The 20,480-nt window shown below is 28.3% G+C and overlaps 1 protein-coding gene across 4 annotated transcripts in view; it reads left to right on the top strand.

The window, feature by feature from the left end:
- Window positions 1–20,480, top strand: part of LOC100201608 (kinesin-like protein kif7) — a 74,786-nt gene that overhangs the window by 28,710 nt on the left and 25,596 nt on the right. For 3 of the 4 annotated variants that reach the window (XM_065806036.1, XM_065806039.1, XM_065806037.1), the window contains 3 exons: window positions 1,456–1,542; window positions 1,700–1,807; window positions 19,895–20,024. In XM_065806036.1, the coding sequence (XP_065662108.1) occupies window positions 1,456–1,542; window positions 1,700–1,807; window positions 19,895–20,024 (325 nt within the window). Of the gene's footprint in view, window positions 1–1,455; window positions 1,543–1,699; window positions 1,808–18,364; window positions 18,450–19,894; window positions 20,025–20,480 lie in introns of all 4 variants that reach the window. The other variant, XM_065806038.1, reaches the window with a different exon arrangement.

Genomic DNA, 20,480 nt, shown 5'->3' with positions numbered 1-20,480 from the left:
TTTTATGGAGCAAATTAGTTTAAATTTGTAAGCAGATAAATTATAAAAAAAACAAAAAAACAATAAACTTACAACTATGAAAGTAATAACACTCTAGTCACTAACTGCATTATAAAAGTATAATAACACTATAATAGTGTTATTACTTTTATAATGCACTTACAACTTTTATAATTTTTTTTTTTGTTTAAGCAACATAAGTAATTCTAAATTTTAATTGAACTAGTAAAACATCTAGAAAAAATATAGTGGATATTCAAATAATACTGAAAACTTCAGGAACTTGAACAAATACGTGCTTTATAAGAAATGTTATGCATTTCTAAAATGATACTAATGGTCCATAAAAATGTGTTTAACTTTAAAATCAACAAATAAGAAATTTTAATTGGTTTATTTTAAAATTTGCTTTTCTACTTCAATTAAAATTTGGGATTACTTATGTTGTTTAAACAAAGAATGAATTGTAAAAGTTATAAGTGCGTTATAAAAGTAATAACACTATAATAGTTTTATTTTATAATGCAGTTAGTGACTAGAATTAGTGGCTAGAGTGAGTTTTATTACTTTTATAGTCGTAAATTTATTGTTTTGTTTTTTACAACTTTTTTGCTAACAAATTTCAGCTAATTTATCTTTTAAAAAACAAAATATATGGTTTTGCATAAACTAAAATTTTGATAACAAGATATTTTTCCATATATCGCAAGTTGCGATTGCTTAATTCAACCCTTGCCATGTTCAATTCGTCACTGATAAAGGTGATAAATTCTGTAGATCCAACAAAACTTGTTTTCTTTGTTTAGAAACAAAAGTAAAACAGATTGGATATCATTTCAACACACTGACTTGAAAACTGATTAAACAGTCCAGACCCAGTTGCAAATGTCTTTCCATCTGATGTTGCCTTGTTTGGGGACCAATCATGTTAAAACCATTTACAACTTTAAAATCGGAAGACAGGCCTTATATAATTGGTCCACAGGATGGTATATGCATTTTAATTAATGAAAATTCAAAATATAATTAAAAAGATAATTTTGTCTGTCTAAAATTAGAGTTTTGTAATGAAATTTTAGAAATCCATCATAATTTTAGCAGTACTCTCTCTCTCTCTCTCTCTCTCTCTCTCTCTCTCTCTCTCTCTCTATATATATATATATATATATATATATATATATATATATATATATATATATATATATATATATATATATATATATATATATATATATATATATATATATATATATATTTATATTGTTGCTGTTACAACTGTATTAAATATATTAATTAAATTAGCATTTTATTCCAAGTATTATTAGCCAAAAGCTTAAAGTTAGTTTTTGATTTTAAAACTGTTTTATTTTTAAATGTTTTTAAATTAAAAAAAACCTAGTTGCGTAGTAAGTCAAACTCAAATTTTTTATTTATTTTATTTTTATTTTTTTTTAGACAGAACTTTATGAGCAGTCTGTTTATGACATGATCGAATGGTTTTTACAAGGATACAATGTTACAGTTTTTGCATATGGTCACACTGTAATATTTAAAGATATTTTTTAAATTTTTAAATAAAGTTTGTATAAGTAATATTAATTATCGTTTAGAACTTATAATCAAAACTTTTTATTAGAATTCATTTTCTGTTAGAATACATCAAATGTAATCTTATGAAAGGGTCTTTTTTTGTTGACAGGGATCTGGCAAAACATATACAATGGGTTTAGGAACATGTTCATATTACGACGAGGAACAATGTGGTATCATTCCAAGAGCTGTTAAAGATATTTTTAAAAATATTCAGGTATTAGATGGTAGTATATAAGTACTTTATAACCATTTTGTTCCCATAAAAATACTTTATAAAGACTGTAAAAACTTGCTTAGTAATATTGCTAATAAAGATCATTTACACCTCAGTTGTGTTGAATTGAATCCTTTTAAACTATTTGATAATGATCAATTCAAATCATAAAAATTTACAAATAATACCATATTTCAATAGAAGGTTGACTCAACTAAAATAATATTGTTCAGTATAACATCATGATTAAGCTAAAGAATAATAACAGACATGCCTTAACTTGCATAAAATTTATTTCTTTCCATTACCATTATGGATGATGAAATTGAAACTAAACAAATGGAAAAAGTTGAATTTAATAAAAAGTTAAAGTTTGTAAAAAGAAACAGAATAAAAAACTAATATAAAATATATAATTTCTTTCACAAAAAAAAAATAAAAAATAAAAGAACTAGTTTATTTTTAATAAAACATTGTTAAATTAAATATAACATTGTCAATTGAAAATTCTGAAAATAAAGTAGATAAAGATATAGAGTAAAAGCGGGTCAAACCGATCATACTATTTTTTTGATCACTGATCGAAAAGTTTAAATAAAATCGGAACTGATAGGAATATTTAAAAAATAAAAACACCAGAAGAAAAAGAATCATCTTCTCTATTCAAATGTGTCAAAATAAAATCCATTTTTCAGTCATTTTATTTTTATAAAAGTTTATAAGAAAGTCGTAAAAATTTGCTTTTTTCTTTTATTTGCTATTGTAATAATTCGGGAACCATAATTTGTTTAAAAATAATTTTACCTCTATCTTGTAGAAAATTTAATTTTATTACCGATTACATAATTTTTTTTTGTTTTATAGTTAAAAATTAGACAAAAAAGTAAGAAAAATTAATATTAAATTTTTTTTGGTAAAACCAATCATTCACATATTTACTTTAAATTCCTTTATTAAGTAGTATGTGAATTTTTAAATTAGGCACCTAGGTGAATTAAATTATAGGATTTTCTCATGTGTTAGTTCCGGGTTTTTCCTATATAAAGTTATTTTACAAAAATGACTCAATGATATTTATTAATTTACTTTCAAGATGACAACAAGTAAAAAGTCATACAATGAAGAAGATATAGAAGCTGCATTAAATGATATAAAAGAAAAAAATACTTCAATCAGAAAAGCTGCATTCTATTCTCAACTCTAATAGGTCGCAAGAACAACAACAATGCTAACTTCAAGGGATCAGGATCAACAACCGTACTCTCACAGCAAACAGAGTCAATTATGGTGCATGCGTTTAAGTTCCTATGTGATTGGGGTTATGGTTTAACACGAAATGATGTCATGGACTTCATATGCGGTTACCTTCTTTGTACAAATCAATCAGGCCTATTTAAAAACGGCAGGCCTGGCAAAGACTGGCTTTATGCATTTATAAACCGATGGTCTAAAGAAATTTCCACAAGAAAAACTCACACTTTAGCATCTGCCAGAGCCGCTTCTTGTACGCAAGAAATAATTGATAATTATTTTGAAGTTGTCACTAAACAATATCAATTGTCTGGGATAACTTCTGGTTGTCACATTTGGAATTGCGATGAAACGGGTTTCTGTGGTGATCAAGGCAAAGCAACTGTAGTATGTGGAAAAGGTGCAAAGCGTGTTTTGAAACTCACTGGTAACAATGAAAAAATCCATTATACAGTGAACAATTGCTGTAATGCTGATGGATACTTTACACCACCATTCGTGGTATAAAAAGCAAAACAAAACTTTAGAGCTGAGTGGGCTTTAGGTGGTCTGACTGGCACCAAATATTCAGTTTGTAAATCTGGTTGGATGGAGCATGACACATTTATTGAATGGTTGAAGGAAGTGTATATACCAGAATGTCAAGCTATTAATGGTACTCATATTTTACATCTTGATCGACATACATCTCACGTCAGTTTAGCAGCTGTATTGCTATGTCCGAAAAACAATAAAATTTTGATTTGTCTACCTGCCCACTCATCTCACATTCTTCAGCCACTGGACAGAGGTGTCTATTGCCATGTTAAGCAAGTGGAAAGCAGTTCTTACCAAATATTACAAAGACACAAAATGCAAAGACTTAGATAAAGAAAATTTTCCTACGTTGCTCAAACAAGTGTATGAGAGAGGTAAGTGTTTTAAATGTTTGCGCGCTATTGCTGGTTTTGAATATACTGGGTTATTTCCACTCAACAAAAACAAAATCAATCAACAGGCATTAGCTATCTCCGAAATGTTTAATCAACCGATGTCTTCAACGCCATTGCGAACAATAAAGTCTTTAGCATTATCTTCTGAACCAGCAACAGCAGCTTCGTGGTTTGACAAGTACAGAGCTCTACATGAGAGAATGAAAATCAAAATGGAAAATAAGCTAAAGAGTTTTTTTCAAGAAAAAAATCAGCCTCATGTAAAAAAATCGAGGCAACCTAATATTCCAAAAATTGCTGGCCAATGTATTACAGAACACGGTGTTGCAGATCATCTCAAAAAAAGAGAAGAAGTTAAGCAACTCAAATTAGCTGAAAAACAAGCTAAAAAACGTAAAACCATCTGCAGATTCATAATGCCATTGCCAAACCCTGCAGAAAAAGAAGTAACTCAAAATATAGAACCAATTACAACACCTTCAGCCAAAAGAAGAAAAGTTATTAAATGCAGAAAGTATAAAAAAGAATTACATTCGAACATGATGTCATGCGAGAATCCAAATTGCAATACTTGGCTCTGTAACAAAACATGTTTGCTTTTATTATTTCTGGATGCTATATAAAATATATATAGCATATTTCTGTATGCTATATAAAAAGTATAGAAAAATATATACATTTACATATATCAAATGTTAAATTTATTAAATTTATTTTATATTGATCAGTTTTAACAGACTTTCTGCCAAAAGTGATTTTGTTTTTCTTCTAGTTTTCATATTTTCAAATACAATTAAAAAAAAAAAAAAAAAAAATTAATAAATAATGTGCTTGTTGGTATTTTTTATCTTTTTAAAAAAAAATAGTTTAAAAATTAAAAAAAAAAATAGTTACTTGATTTTTATTGTTCGGTGATTGGACCTGCTTTTACTCTATCTGTTCAGAAATATCTTTAAATTTATAAAGTATATATTTTTACTTATTATTATATTTTGAAAAAAAAAAGTTGAAAAAAACTTTGACTTGTAAATTATTTTGATTTAATTTACTGCTTCATAAACTCGTCTAATCAAACAAAACTAAAATATCTTTAAATCAACTAAAATATCTAAAATTCAGCTAAAAATTCAGTTACATTTATTTGCAAATGAATGTACTGATAATGTTTACATTTAGTTAATAAATAAAAATACTGACTGATTCTCTAGATCTTTATCTAAACAATGATAAAAAAAACTTTTCTAGATCTTTTTCTAAACAATGATGAAAACATTAAAATGATGAATAATCCCACGATCTAATATGAATATTAGATCATGGGATTAGCCCCCAAAAAATAAGTTTAAAATAATTATATTATATTAAAACTGTGATATTTTGTGCATTTTTTTTTAAAAAAAGGAATCAAGTTCATTGGACTGGGTGATTTAGGGCTAATAAGATGGGCTTTAGATTTAGGGTAATTTCTTATGTTCTATAAAATATGGGAAAATCTTATATATATTCATATATATATAAAATAAAATATTATATCTTGAATAAAGCATGACCATAGCTCTTATATATATTCATTTTTATTCTAAAATTATTTGTTTTTTAATTAATATAATACAATATATTATTTTATAACATAATGATACAAAGACCTATATTATCACACCTGACTATGGTGTATGTATAATAATGTATGGTGTAAATATAAAGCAAACTATACTTTTTTTATTTTTTAAACTATCAGGATCTAATAATGATGCAACTTTTCTTTAATATAAACATTTTCAGAGTTACAAATGTCAACCCATTTTTATTAACTTATATGTTGTTGGCTTTACTCTAAACAGTGGCGAACCCAAAGTTTATTTGGGGATAAACCGATTCTTTTTGGTAACTTAGGGAAGGGGGAGAGAGTGGGATTTTCTTAAGGTATTCTCAGCCTCACACCCTGAGACTAAAACTTTATCTTGTTTAGTTTTATGCGAAGATAAGAAAATAGCATCTTACTGTAAAAAAGCATTTCTTTGAATACATGTATTCAGTGGTTGGCGTAAGCGTATGCTACTTTAGTTACATTAAGAAAAGTTATTTTGTTTAAGGTTTTAATAAATATTCAAGTTGCAAATACTTCTTTATTTGTAAAAGTTTATTAAAATTTGTTTAAGGTATTTTAAACATTTAGTAACTATATTTTTCTAATTTTAATTTTAGAAATTATTAAATGTTTAAAATATTTTAAACAATTTTTACAAATAGTGTAGTATATGCATATATTAAAAATGTATATATATATATATATATATATTTAATTTATATATTATTTATATATATTTATATATATAAATATATACATGTAAACAATAATTATATATATTTATACATATATATACATAAATATATATATAGTTCTACAGATTGTTGCATTTGGGAGTACGGAAGTAAAAAAATGATTCTTATGCCAACAAATACATCACTTTTAATTACTTTTGACTTTCGTCCAACATTTGCGTGTTGTCAGAAAGCTAAAACCATTAATTTAATTACAAGTTAATCGTTTTTTAAAAAAACTGCAAAAGCGCAAATTTATTTGACCAGAATATTTTTAAAAACATTCTGACATGTTTTTAATAATATAAACAATGTTTTTATTTTTAATTTTTTATTAAAATGTTTTTATTTTAATTTTTTTTAATAAAATGTTTTTATTTTTATTTATTTTTACTATAAATCATGCACGGAGTGTTGCTACATCGACTATCTTATAGCCTGACTTGCAACGGAGTGCTGCTACATCGACTGACAAATAGCCTGACTCGCAATGGAGTGCTGCTACATCGACTGACAAATAACCTGACTCGCAAGGGAATGCTGCTACATCGACTGGGGGTTTGGTTGGGGCAGGCAGTCTATCAAAGAATTAAAAAAAAAAATTCCGGTCTTGCATTTTAATTTTTACTTTTTGTCTACAAAATATGGAAAAACTTTCTGACAACCTGTTAGGGGTTTATATATATATATATATATATATATATATATATATATATATATATATATATATATATATATATATATATATATATATATATATATATATATATATATATATATATATATATATATATATATATATATATATATATATATATAATATATATATATAATATATATATATATATATAATATATATATATATATATATATATATATATATAATATATATATATATATATATATATATATATATATATATATATATATATATATATATATATATATATAAAACTACAACTGCGTAGTTTTAGTTTATGCATATATATATATATATATAAAAAATAAAATTTTTAATCGAAATACAATTAAAGTTAGCTACAGTTGCACAAAAAATATGGAAAGAATTATAAAAAGTCACAATAGGGCTTTGTTAAACAAAAAAGAAATCCTAAATAAAAAAACTACAGAAAATTGTAACTGTAAACAAAAAATCAATTGTCCAATGAGTGGAAGTTGTTTATCAAAAAATGTGGTATATAAATGTGTTGTTTCCTCTAAGAATGTATCTAATAAACAATATATTGGCATAACAGAGGGTGAATGGAAAAAACGTTTTGCCAATCATAAGCAATCTTTCAAGAATAAAAAGTATTCAAAAGACACCATGCTGTCAAAATATATATGGGAATTAAAAGAAAAAAATATTGATGATTTTATACTGAATTGGTCTATCCTTAAAACAGCGCCTGCATGTAACAATATTTCCAAAAAATGCTTACTATGCCTACAAAAAAAATTGGAAATAATTACACATGCAAATCAAGAATGCTTATTAAACAAAAGATCGGAATTAATTTCTAAATGTAGGCACAAAAATAAGTTTCTCCTAAAAAACTATAAAAATAAATGAGTTCAAATAATATTTACATTAACTACCCTTTTTAAAAAAACATTTAAAAAAAAATAGCATAAGTAATCATTTCTAAAGAATTCTTTTTATAATAGTGTCAGCAAATTCCACAAATGTGTGAAAATTTACAGTAGTTAAGACATTTGCAACTTCCTGTAATTTAATTTTTGGTATAAATTGAAGTTTTATTAATTTTATCATCCATTTCTGATGAATCTTTGTTGATGAAACACAGTGTTAAATGGAAAAAATTTTTGTTAAGTGATTTTCTACTACTAATATATATATATATATATATATATATATATATATATATATATATATATATATATATATATATATATATATATATGCATAAACTACAACTGTGATGTGTAGTATGTGCATACATAATTAAAATTAAGTAGTTTCACTTATTAAATGCTTTCGTATTGTATTCGTATAGTATTGTGTATATTATATAGGCAATAACTATTCGAATAGAAAGCATAAGCATTTAATAAAATAATTACTATTTTTTTAATTTTCATCTTGATTTAAATATTAGCAATTCTGTTCATTTAACTTTTTGAATGAAAGAGTTAAATATGGTAAACTTATTGATGAAATATATATATATGTATATATATATATATATATATATATATATATATATATATATATATATATATATATAAATATATATGTATATATATATATATATATATATATTAGGGATATACATTATGTTTGTCATGCTGGAATTTTTTTTACATGGTATTGCCAAATGAGTGACACAGATGTCATATTTATACATTAGAATCCTGTTAACTTGTACTCTGAAGGGGTATATGTATATTGTCCGACTTAGTGAATGTCTGCATTAAACAATGCTCTCATTATGTTAGACTTTTTGAAAATGCCCGGCTTACAGATATTTTTTGACACAGAATGACTCAGAAATATTTTGGTGTTGAGTGTTTAAAAGCCATATATATCATGCTTTATCCAGATCCTCATTTAGGGAGACTCGCATCTTCACTCTTTTTGCAGAAGTTTGATTTTTTTTCGACTTATATATTTTGTTTTTTGCTTTTGACCATCCAGACAATGTTTGTTTTTGAATGCCATACTTCTTTGATATAGATTTCCTTTGTCGAGTTCTTTTAGTATTATGTATATTTCTGATATAGTAATTTAGCAACCGTCGACATTTTAATAAATAAAGTTTAATCAAAGATTAATCCAATCGAAGATATCAGTGAAAAAGTTTAGTTTGTTAAACTATTTTTGACGCGGAGGTATTTATTTTTCTAACGCTCTAAGTTTTGAATTTTTATTGATGTTTTTGAATTTTTGATATAACTGTCATTAATAAACAGAATTTAATCGAAGCTTTACCAAATCATAAATATCAGTGAAAGTATTTAGTCATGTTTAATTTTATTTGAGTCCAAGCTATTTTACTTTCGAGTGTTCAAAGTTTGGAATTTTTATTGAAGTATTAAAAGTTTTGTTATTATATGCACTTACACTGTCCTCCATTAGCACCCGAATAAAAAAAAATATATAGTTTTTTAACTTTGATTACTAATTACAGCAATTTTTTTTTACATACGCTGAAATGAAAAAAATGGTTGATATTATATATAAGAAAAAAGATTTGTACATAAGACTACTTAAGAATTAATAAATGTGTTTTTTTTGCTTAAATTCGTATTTTCATGCAAAAATGTGGTCTTCCAAAACATTAGCAACTTTTTTATGACTACTTTAAAAAAATACTAAAATCAATATTTGATGACATATCCTTTACTTTTTAGGATCATGGAACATCTTCTTGTCATAGGCACTATAAGTTTGTTAATTTTTTTTTGTCTGTAATCTCATTTCATATAGTTTCAATAGCTTTATTTCGCTCATCAGCATTTTTGAAGGGTTCTTTGTGTTTTAGGGAAAGTTCAACTTGGTACCGTAAATTTTTAATCAGGTTGAGATCAGGTGATAGAGCTGGCCATTTTATTGCTTTAATTTGATTTGTTTCCAACCATTCTTTAACGAGCTTAGAGGTGTGTTTGGGGTTGTTGTCTTGTTGAAATGTCCATAAAAGTGGAATATTATCAGCATGAAGAAACACTTTTTCCTTGAGAATATTGCAATAAATATATTGATCCATAATGCCATTTATTCTGTAAATAGGTCCGACTCCACTAAAACCAGAAAAACAACCCTAAACCATTGTACCTTTTCCGCCACCATGCTTGATTGTTCCTCTTGTGTATTTAGGATTTTAGTGTTTACCTTTAGGCCTACCTAGCTTTAAATTTCTATCAGGACCTTTCAAATTGTACTTTGATTCATCGCTCCACAATACTCTATTTCAATCATTTATAGTCCAGTCTCTACAAGCATTTGCAAATTCAATTCTAGCTTTTTGATTCTTTTGAGAAATGAAAGGTTTTTTTGCTGCTCTAAAGCTCAAAAGTCCTGTTGTAATCGTCTACAATCTGTATTTTTAAACACGGAAAGGTTCAGTTTTTTAATATTATTAGCACTATCTAAAGGATTCTTTTTAACATGGCGAATAATTTTTCTGTCGGTGAAACGACATGTTTTGCGTGGTTTTCTGCCTATATTTTCTATTTCTAAAGAACTGCCTTTAATAAATCGTTTGATTATTTGACATACAATTGACTTGTTAATGGAGTATTTTGTTGCAATTTTTTTTGTTTGACTCCTTTTTCATAATCTTTTACAATACGCTCTCGAAAAGCTCTCGAAAAATTATACTTGTTTCCTGCCTTTATAAAATCCAAAACAGCATAAATACACAATCTGAAATTGTTATTGTAATCATTGCAACACTGTATTTTCCTCTCTTAGCAAAAATTAACAATTAGTCAATTCTCATTGGATAAGTATTAAGGATTACAGTACTACAATTCCCTTAGACATTATTTCCACACAAAGAGTTCTTGCGTGAATGATTTTTTATGAGTTTTTTAGAGTTGTTAAAAAAAGTTGCTAATGTTTTGGAAGCCACATTTATTGCATTAGAATACCAATAGAAGCAAAAAAACACCTTTATTCATTTTCAAGTAGTCTTATTATGTACCAATCTTTTTTCTTATATGTAATATTAACCATTTTTTTCATTTAAAACAAATAAATAAAAATTGTTGTAATTAGTAATCAAAGTAGAAAATTTTTTTTATTTTATTTGGTTACTAATGTTTTGGAAAGTCTCTTAGAAACTTGATGAGGATTTTACAAAGTAGTATCACTGGGGAACAATCCAGCTGGAATAAGAGGATGCAAAGCAACAAAAACTGGCTGTGGAACAATTAATGTTGGAGCAACAGAAGTAGCTGACTCCTCGTATGCACTTTTCAATTTTTTCCATGTTTTTTTTTAAGCATTTTTCATTTGGAGTAGGTCCTATAGCTTCCTTTCACTCTTGACATGCTCCACATTACCTTGAATGAGTTTTAATGCTCTTTTGGACAAATTCTGGAACACATCAACAGATTTGACAAAGTTCAGAAACTCAAAATAACCTGAATATGCTTCCCAAAAGATCTGAGGAAGTTTCATCCCGATACATTTTTCATACTATGCCCCAGATTAACCACAAGTCCTTAGAAACATATGCAGCTAAAGATGGGGGATAATTATGATGTTGCAAAACACTGAAAACATTTGGAAGAACTGCTCTGGTTCTTGCAACTTTATAATCATTGTAATGATTTTACAACAACTGGCTGCAGCTCAAAGTTAGCATAGTGGCACATCTGCCAATAGTTCCTCTGATCCTAAAAATAATTTTAGCTTTGTTATTCAAATTGTTACCATTTTTATAATGTTTGTTAATTTTTTTTTTTTTTTTCACATCGCTTCCAACAAGGCTGCAAGCAACCACTGCAAGAATTGGAAGTTACTGGAAGAGAAAAGATGAAGATTATAGAGCAAGATAACGATTGACAGATGACTTAAAAGATTGAAAATTATATGAATCAGGAAAGCAAGATGAAGGAAGCAAATGCCAAAAGGACTGATGTTCGAGGAGCAAAACTAGACAAATAAGAGTTTTTGGAGCACTTAGAAACAGTCACAGAAAAAGGATGAGACTTGAATGGGGAATCACATGAGAATGAATTTTAGTAGATGGCACAAGAGATGCTAGCTCTTAAGAGCAGTGCCCATTATAGTATTTGAAGAAAAGAAAAAGAGAAGCAATGTTATGACGATGTGATAATGGTTGGAGGTTGGCTGTAAGAGCAGGTCCAACTATGTTTACAATGTGTTTTTGCACCTTGTCTAAAAGAGAATGGGCATCGTTAGAAGATCCACCCCAGATATGGCAACAGTATTCCATACAAGGACGAGTTAGAGATTTATAGAGATAAATAATAGAATCTGGAGTAAAAGAGTGTCGAGCTCAATAAAGAGATGCAGCCTTAGCAGATGCTAATTTTGTAATGAATTTGATATACAGTTTCCAAGATAGATTGGAAGTAAGAGTTAATCCTAGAAGATGAAGGGTAGATGACTCATTAAGTACAATACCGTTCATAAATATAGGAAGATCTAAATTATTGCTATAAAGATTGGATGAAAAAAATTGAGTTTTATCTGAATTAAAGTTCACCAGCAACTGTGAGCCCCATGCTGTAGCGGAAGTGAGATCCTTTTCAAGCTCAGATGGCCCCTCCAAGCAATCAGAGTGTTGGCTTCTTATAATGACAAGTATAAAGATATTATCATCAGCGAACAATGCCACATTAGATGTGAAATATCTAAAAGATTGTTAATGTAAATTAAAAAGAGTATAGGGCCAAGAATTGAACTTTGAGGAGCTCCTGAGCCCCTACAGGATATGAAGAAAAGTGCTGTCCATCGAGGACAGCTTTTATACTACGATTGGGAAGGTAGGACTCAATAATCTTAAAGATGTTACCAGATACACCGTAAGGAGAAAGTTTATGGAGAAGACCAGCATGCCAGACTTTATTAAAAGCGTTAGAAATATCAAGAGCAATAGCCTTAACCTCTCCACCTCTACCTAATGCACTATAAAACCTATCAGTTGTTACTGTTAACAAATCAGCTGTAGAACGAGAAGATCGAAATCCATATCGATGATCAGAAAGTAAGTTATTAGATTCAAGATGAGAGATTAAGTGTTTGTTAATAAAAGATTTAAGAACCTTGCTTATGATAGGAAGAAGACTAATGGGGCAGTAGTTAGACAAGTCGGATCACTCTCCAGAATTTTTAAAAATAGGGATAACAAATGCCACTTTCCAGCATGCTGAAAAACAAGACTCTGATAAGCACTTGTTGAATAGTTTTAAAAATATAGATAACAGCTCCTGAGAACACTTCTGCAAGACTACAACAGGTTGTCTGGACCAGAGGCTGAGAAGAGTCCAAGCAGGAAATCACTTTTGATACAGAAGCTGGAGTGATACAAATGTCAAGCAATGGATCAACCTGTTTGACGGCTATATCAGGTAGAACGCAACTAGTGGAATCAAGAGATGATAATGATGAAAAGTTCTTAGCAAACCATTTAGCTTTGTTTTTAGGTGAGGTTACAAAGTCGGAACCAACAAGAGAGGTGAAATAGCAGATTTGCCCTTATTATTGATACTGTTAAAGATTCTCTAGAAGTCACAAGAGCCTAATTTTTGTGATGAAATACGAGATTTCATGACTTGAGAATAGCGAGCTTTGGCGTTAGACAAAACCTTTTTACAATGATTTCCAGCAATAGTAAGCAGACGTATGTTTTCTGGAGAATTGTTTTGCTGATAGATATGGAAGAAATGGTCTTGATTGGAAATTGGTGCAGCACAATGTGAGGAAAACCATGGAAAAGAGCGAGGCTTGACCTGGAATTGTCGCAAGGGAATAAAAGATTCCATGCCAGCCTGAATCCACTAATTTATGTAAGAAGCACATTTGTCAGCAGGAAAATAAAAGATTTTTACTCAAGGGCTATCATGAAGAAACTGACAGAAAGAGTCCTAGTCAGCTTTAAGGTAGTTGTAAGAGGTTTAATGATAATAGGATTTAGATTATGAAGAAGAATGAGATAATAGTTTTAGAGAGATCATACCGCGATCAGTAGCACCTAAGGGTGAATGTGGAGAAATTGAGCACTGAATAGGATCAGAAACAAGGCATAAGTTGAGTAGAGAAGGTAAATGATTAAGGTTGTCTGGAAAGTGAGTTGGAAAGTTGACTATTTGAGTAAGAGATTGAGAAAGGCAAAAGTTGTGGGACTTAATGCCTGCAGAGTCACTGACTCTAAAGCCAAGCCATTTAGTGGGATGAGCATTTAAGTCACCATCAACAACGATATTGGCTGATGAATAAAGAGAGAGGGCTTTGTCAATTTGATCAGAAATAACATCGAAAAGAGTGCAGTCTTGAGATTAAGGAGAGCAATATAGGACAATCAGAAAGGCTGTAGAGTGAAGTGGTGCTAAATGAAAGCACATAAAAGAATAGTCTGTGGATTCAAACCTTGTGTCCCAACAAATAAGTGAATTCTTACGAATGTAAATGCCCAGGCCAAGCATGTGACTTTTGGAGTCTTTATGAATTAAAAGAAGATATCTTCACTAAGATCAAAAGATGAGACAACTGAACTCATAGTAGGTCTGGTGAACTTTGCAAGAGATAAGACTCAACAGAAGAAAAATACTTCGAAAACCACAAATATTAGTGAATGATTGGTATAGAGAACTTGGTGATAATGATGGTTTTTTGTGTTTTATAGTTTTTGTGACTTTATTCATTTTTAAATTAGATTGAAGAACTTGACTCAAAGCATAGATAGTACTCAGTACACTATTTAATAGACCAAGCAGTTGCCTCACTACTATTAATAAACCCTAAACCCTAACAAAGGGCTCCGAATGTGGCCTTAACAATGCACACCAAAAGTTTGAACAAGGATACCATGCGCAACATGACACTGTTAGTACTCTGATATTTTTCAGCTGTTTATGGAATCAGCCTCTCTTAGAGCTACCACAGAGTTTGGGAAACCTGACTACCAGCCAGCCTCAGTTCTATAAAACTGAGTTTTAGAGCTGTACCCTCATTAGGAGATAATAGAATGAGTTGCCTAGTCATAGAAACAGAGACACATACAAAACCCATGCATTGAGTCAAGAAGATCCAGTTTTCAATATCCTAAACTTGAAACAATGTATTAAAATGACATCTGCGTCAGTCTAATAGATATAGAAGGGGTGCAAGGCTGGTCAACTGATAGAATCTGTTTGCCCCTTAAGTCTTTGCTTAGGAGGCCTTCTACAAGACAGTAGCAGGATGCGTTTAACATCTGCCCAAGATGGGTATTTTTATCTAGACACCATCTCTAGCCTTTACTCAACCAAAAGCCCCAAGGCAAGGGGTATTTTAAGTCGGAGTTGGCTTCTCCTAGCCTCTGCCTAAAAAAGCGTATCCCACAATTCAGGAGGGCATAAAGCAGGTCATACTGGGTTACATGTTACCAGTAGCAGGATAATCTGACCTGACTTAAAATTTAATTAATTACTTATCAAACCTTTATCAAAATGCATAATTACAAGCTCAGCTGTTTTATAGTATTCGCCATGTTTATAAAATGTTAAAAATAATGAATAATAATATTTGTGGAAACAGTATGCAATAAATGAGTAATGTTTGCTTTTTTTTAACTTTAATTTAATAAACTTCACTTAAAAAAATAAAATCTCACTTACTCACAAAACCTTAAGGACAATTATATATTCACTCAGTATACTACTGTCCTTGAGGTTTTTGCAGGTTTGCAATGCTAAGCAAGATTGCTCCTCCACCGAGTTACCACTGAATTTTTGGTGGTTGAACTTGACTAAATCCTTTACCTGGTTCCTGTCAACTTTAAACCAGTGCTCTTTCAATAATTTAAACAATGGAATCCGGGGACCAACAGTTTTTTGAATTGCCTAAGCATCATAAAGATGCTTAATGTTAATTTTGCTACATGCTGTCTGCAAGCCAACATAAGCAATTTTCAGTCATGAATTTTTGCCAATCTTGTGCATGCTCCTTTAAGACAACCAGTGTTTGAATCATTAATGTTAAAGCATAGACCGTGAAGGAACTCACCAATTTGAAAATAATCCAATACCTTCTGAATAGATGAAAATTGTGTTTCTCCTGTTCCATGGTCCTGGCCTTGCACACCAAAAGATGGGTCTGATTGTTGCATCTTATAAGGACACACCAACGGTTTTTTGTCTCATCTGTTGCAACTGTAAAATCTTTAATGATTTTTCCATCAAAATGTAAAATAGTTGATTTGCCAGTGTTTCTAAGCATTTCTCTTAAATTAGATCCTAGAACAGCTGCATCCTTTCATATGATTTTGTCAAAGATTCTGTGACCAGAGATGAGGGACAAAGTAATATTATCAATATTTTACCAGAACTGATAACAACAGAACTAATAAGTTCATTTGCCTAATTGTTAGAAATACCCATTCTAATTACAGCTCAAACAATCTCCTTAGGGAGAATAAGTACCTGGATTTTATCAGCTTTCTTCTTCTAAGGTTGAGGAATCTCAAAATCTTCATCATCAAAAGAGCAGCTGTAGTGCAGTGGTTAGCGCGCTTGCCTCAAAAGCTTGGTGATTGGTGGATTAATGCCATCTCTAGGCAAGTTTTATAACATCGGTAAGAAAGGAGGCATAAACTTCTTTTCAAATGCTTTTCCATGGTGCTCTGTGATAAGACCGTAAAGACTTCTTGAGGCACTTAAAATTAATAAAAAATAAAAACTTAGATCAGTACACTTAATATCACAATCATCAAAACTTACTTCATTTTCAGGTAAAAAGCATGCTGATAATTTTGCTTGTTCCTGTACAGAAAAGGTTTTCTGACTTTTCCTTGATTTGGCTCACTCACTGACTTGCTCAAAATGACCATCAAGTTCTCCTATCACTATTTTCTGGCTTTTCTGAAGACAGTATACATGTATTAATTTTCAATCTTCTGTGTAGAATGGCATCATTTGCCCAAAACAAGCCTATTTTTTATATCAAATGTTTGTGATAATTTGAGGTGGGTTACTTTGAAATATAATAAGGACCTGCTAAAATATTTTTATAATTTATATAAGCAAATTTAAAAGTGCTCAATAGGAACAAATTCATTAGTCAAAATAAAATGTTTGATTCAAAACAATTTGTATTAATATGCTCATATTTTTAAGATATAAGCAATTATATAAAGTTTTGATAAAAGTAAATCTTGACTAATATGCTAGATTTTTTCCTTTTCAGTCACTTCTTTTTAGCATGTTACCTTCTAAAGAATTCTTAAACTTATTCTGAGTATCATCATAATCAACATCCACCTTGTACTGCAACATTTTTATATTCATGTACTTTTGTATATACTTCTCAACTTGAAATATCAGGTTCTTATCAGTATTGATTCTGAAACCAGTTCTTCATGGAACCAGAATTCCAGAGAGAATTCAACCGAAATCACAAAAAACATTATCTTCAATAAATGATAATCTAAAGGGGGTATAAACACATGATTTTAATTCTCACTGATTTTGATGTAAACAATAAAAATCAACCTGAATAAAATTCTGTCTATAAGAAGACAGGTAATTAAATGTTTCATTGCCATTTTTTGGTATTTCTTTCTCAAAAACAGATAATGCTGGATAATGTTCTTCCTCAGGGAAAGCTGATTCCTCTTTATCTTCTCCAAGGTAGACCCTACAAGGAACTGTTCTCTACGAGTAGATTTTTTAGGATTATTTTTTTTCTTGGTAGATAAGTTTAGCTTTTTACCGCAAACTATTGAAACAATTCATAAGTCAAAAGATCTGAACTGTCGTGGTCAGTTAGTTTAAAAAAATTACCTTAAACTGCAAGTCAAGCTATTGTCAATCGGTGTATGTACTGAAGTCCCCGGCAGCAGGCTATTTCAGTGTGATGTTAGAGTGCTCGTCTAAACTAGCAATTTAAGTTTTATACATACATATATATATATATATATATATATATATATATATATATATATATATATATATATATATATATACATATACATATACATATACATACTTATATAAATATGTATATTTATTTTTTAATCTTTACACCATATTGGTTATTTACACCAAGTTGGTTATTCCTGTGACTTAAAAAAAAAAATTTTATTGCTTTTTTTATAGCTTGTAGACCCTGTACATATATTTACAAACAACTCACTGAGCTTGAATGTATTTAAGCAATTGTGTTCACTAAAATTATTTTAAAATATTTTTTAAACTTATTTAAATTTTTTTAAATTTAAATATTTTTAAATTTATTTAAATATTTTTGGATAAGATTACCAAATATATTGATATTTTAATAACTATACTACCTAGTGTAAACATACAAAAATTATTTAATTGTTTATTTTAATTTTATTATAAACATTATCTTTTTTAGAAACTGAATGTACAGAGGGTGGAGTATGATTGATAGTTGTTCACACATATTACTTACATACACATCAAAAATAAAATTTATACAAGTAAAAAATGTTAAATTATTTTATTAAATCTCAACATTTATAAATTTTATAAATAATAATCCATCTTGGTTGTAAATACTACTTAACCTCATTTGAATGTATTATATTATTTTTCAAGATTATACCATCATTATTTAAAGTAAACCAAGTAATTTTTTGAGCTGGTTAGAATCAGAGTGGTCAATATTTACTCAGTTGACTAAAAATTTAGTTACATGTGATTGGATTCTAAAATTTAAAACTGGTTTTACTAAAAAAAAATGTCCTTTTAATGCAAATTTAACACAAAAAATGTACTTTTAAATGAAGTGCTTTTTTTTATTTTATATTATGTAATTACAAAGTTAATACCAAACATACACAACTTTTAACACATGTAATTCTAAAAGATAATAATATATATATATATATATATATATATATATATATATATATATATATATATATATATATATATATATATATATTGATATTTCGATAAATTCACTTATAACAAATATGTTTTTGTCTACTAAAAGTATTTACTCCATTTTACAAACTTTGAACAAATAAATACGGTTTCCGTTAACAATGATATTACTGTTTAAAAACAAAGGCGACAGTGGCAAAAGCAAACCTGGTATTGCAGTAATGAACAAAAAAATTGAAATAACAAACAAGAGATGCTCTACCAAACAAACACATTGCAATACAAAACATTGGAGTTGTTATACTGTACATCCATATGATGATAATGATCATCATCATCATTATGATCATCATCATCATCATCATTATAATCATCATCGTCATCATTGCCAGAATGACAAAAAATGAGCAACTAATAAAAAAATTTTTAATTAATTAACTGCATAACATAAATAGATAAAATCACAAACCATTACACTAAAAATTACATTTAAAAATAACTGAATGTTACAATTTTTTGATGGTACTGAAGATTTAAATATATATTAAAAATATAAAATAAAAAAATAAAACAAACATGGTATAGAGGGTAAGAAAAGAAAAGAACACTTATATTTTTTTATAGTGGTATGTAACAAACTTCTCTCCAGATTTGTGTCTATAAAAATAGGCAGTGTTTTGAAGAGGTTTAGCAATTATAATTATCTTGTCTGACAAATATCCTCCCTACTCATGCCATACCCTTTAATGAGATTAGTTTATTGGAAATTATACTTAAAGTTAAAATAATAAACTGATATATATATATAATATGCTCTAACTATTTTGTATTTTTTTTTAATCAAATATCAACTTAAAAGTAGAAATGATTATAATGAAAAAATAGGAAGGAGAGACACAAATGTCTACTGTGACCTGTATTACAGGTCATGCTAGTCCTATGTGCTTCGCTGAGACCTTACTACTGGTATTTATAATTTATATATTTTATAAGATATGCTTTATATGATGTGCTTTATTAAAAAAATTTTGTTTAGAGAAAAGAGAGTGAAATGGTTTACAAAGTAAATGTTTCATTCATAGAAATTTACAAAGAAGATACCATAGATTTGATTAGTAACTCTTCAAAAAATATTCTTATTGGAGAAGACAAATTTGGAAACACAGGTATTTTAAAAGATTCAATTCTTTTAATGATTTTAATATGTTTTCTTCAGAACTTAATTCAAAGCTTGCTGTTTGTTATTTGCAAATGTGATTTTTTTGTTTATTAATTATTAAAAAGGTTTAAAGGTGTAAACCTTAAACCGTAGTAATATTAGAATTAGTTTTTTTTCTTTATTGTTATAAAAATTACTTTTTACCACTTGATCAAATAAAGTCTTTTAAAATATTGCAAATGAATAAATGATGAGTATACCATTAACCAAATAAAAATGTTGTAAACAAATATTTTTTCTGTCATTTCTTTTTTTTAAAATATTTATGTTGTCTTGTGTGTGTGTTTTGTGTGCATGTATGTGTGCAATCAAGTAATTTTTCATCCAGTTGAATAATTTGTTATTGATTCTTTAATGTTACATATTGGCATTATTTTGTTAAAGTAAGTAAAGAAAACATTTG

This window comes from Hydra vulgaris, chromosome 09 (genome assembly GCF_038396675.1).
Source record: "Hydra vulgaris chromosome 09, alternate assembly HydraT2T_AEP".
NCBI classification, from domain to species: Eukaryota; Metazoa; Cnidaria; class Hydrozoa; order Anthoathecata; family Hydridae; genus Hydra; species Hydra vulgaris.
This window is presented reverse-complemented; position numbering and strand designations above follow the sequence as displayed.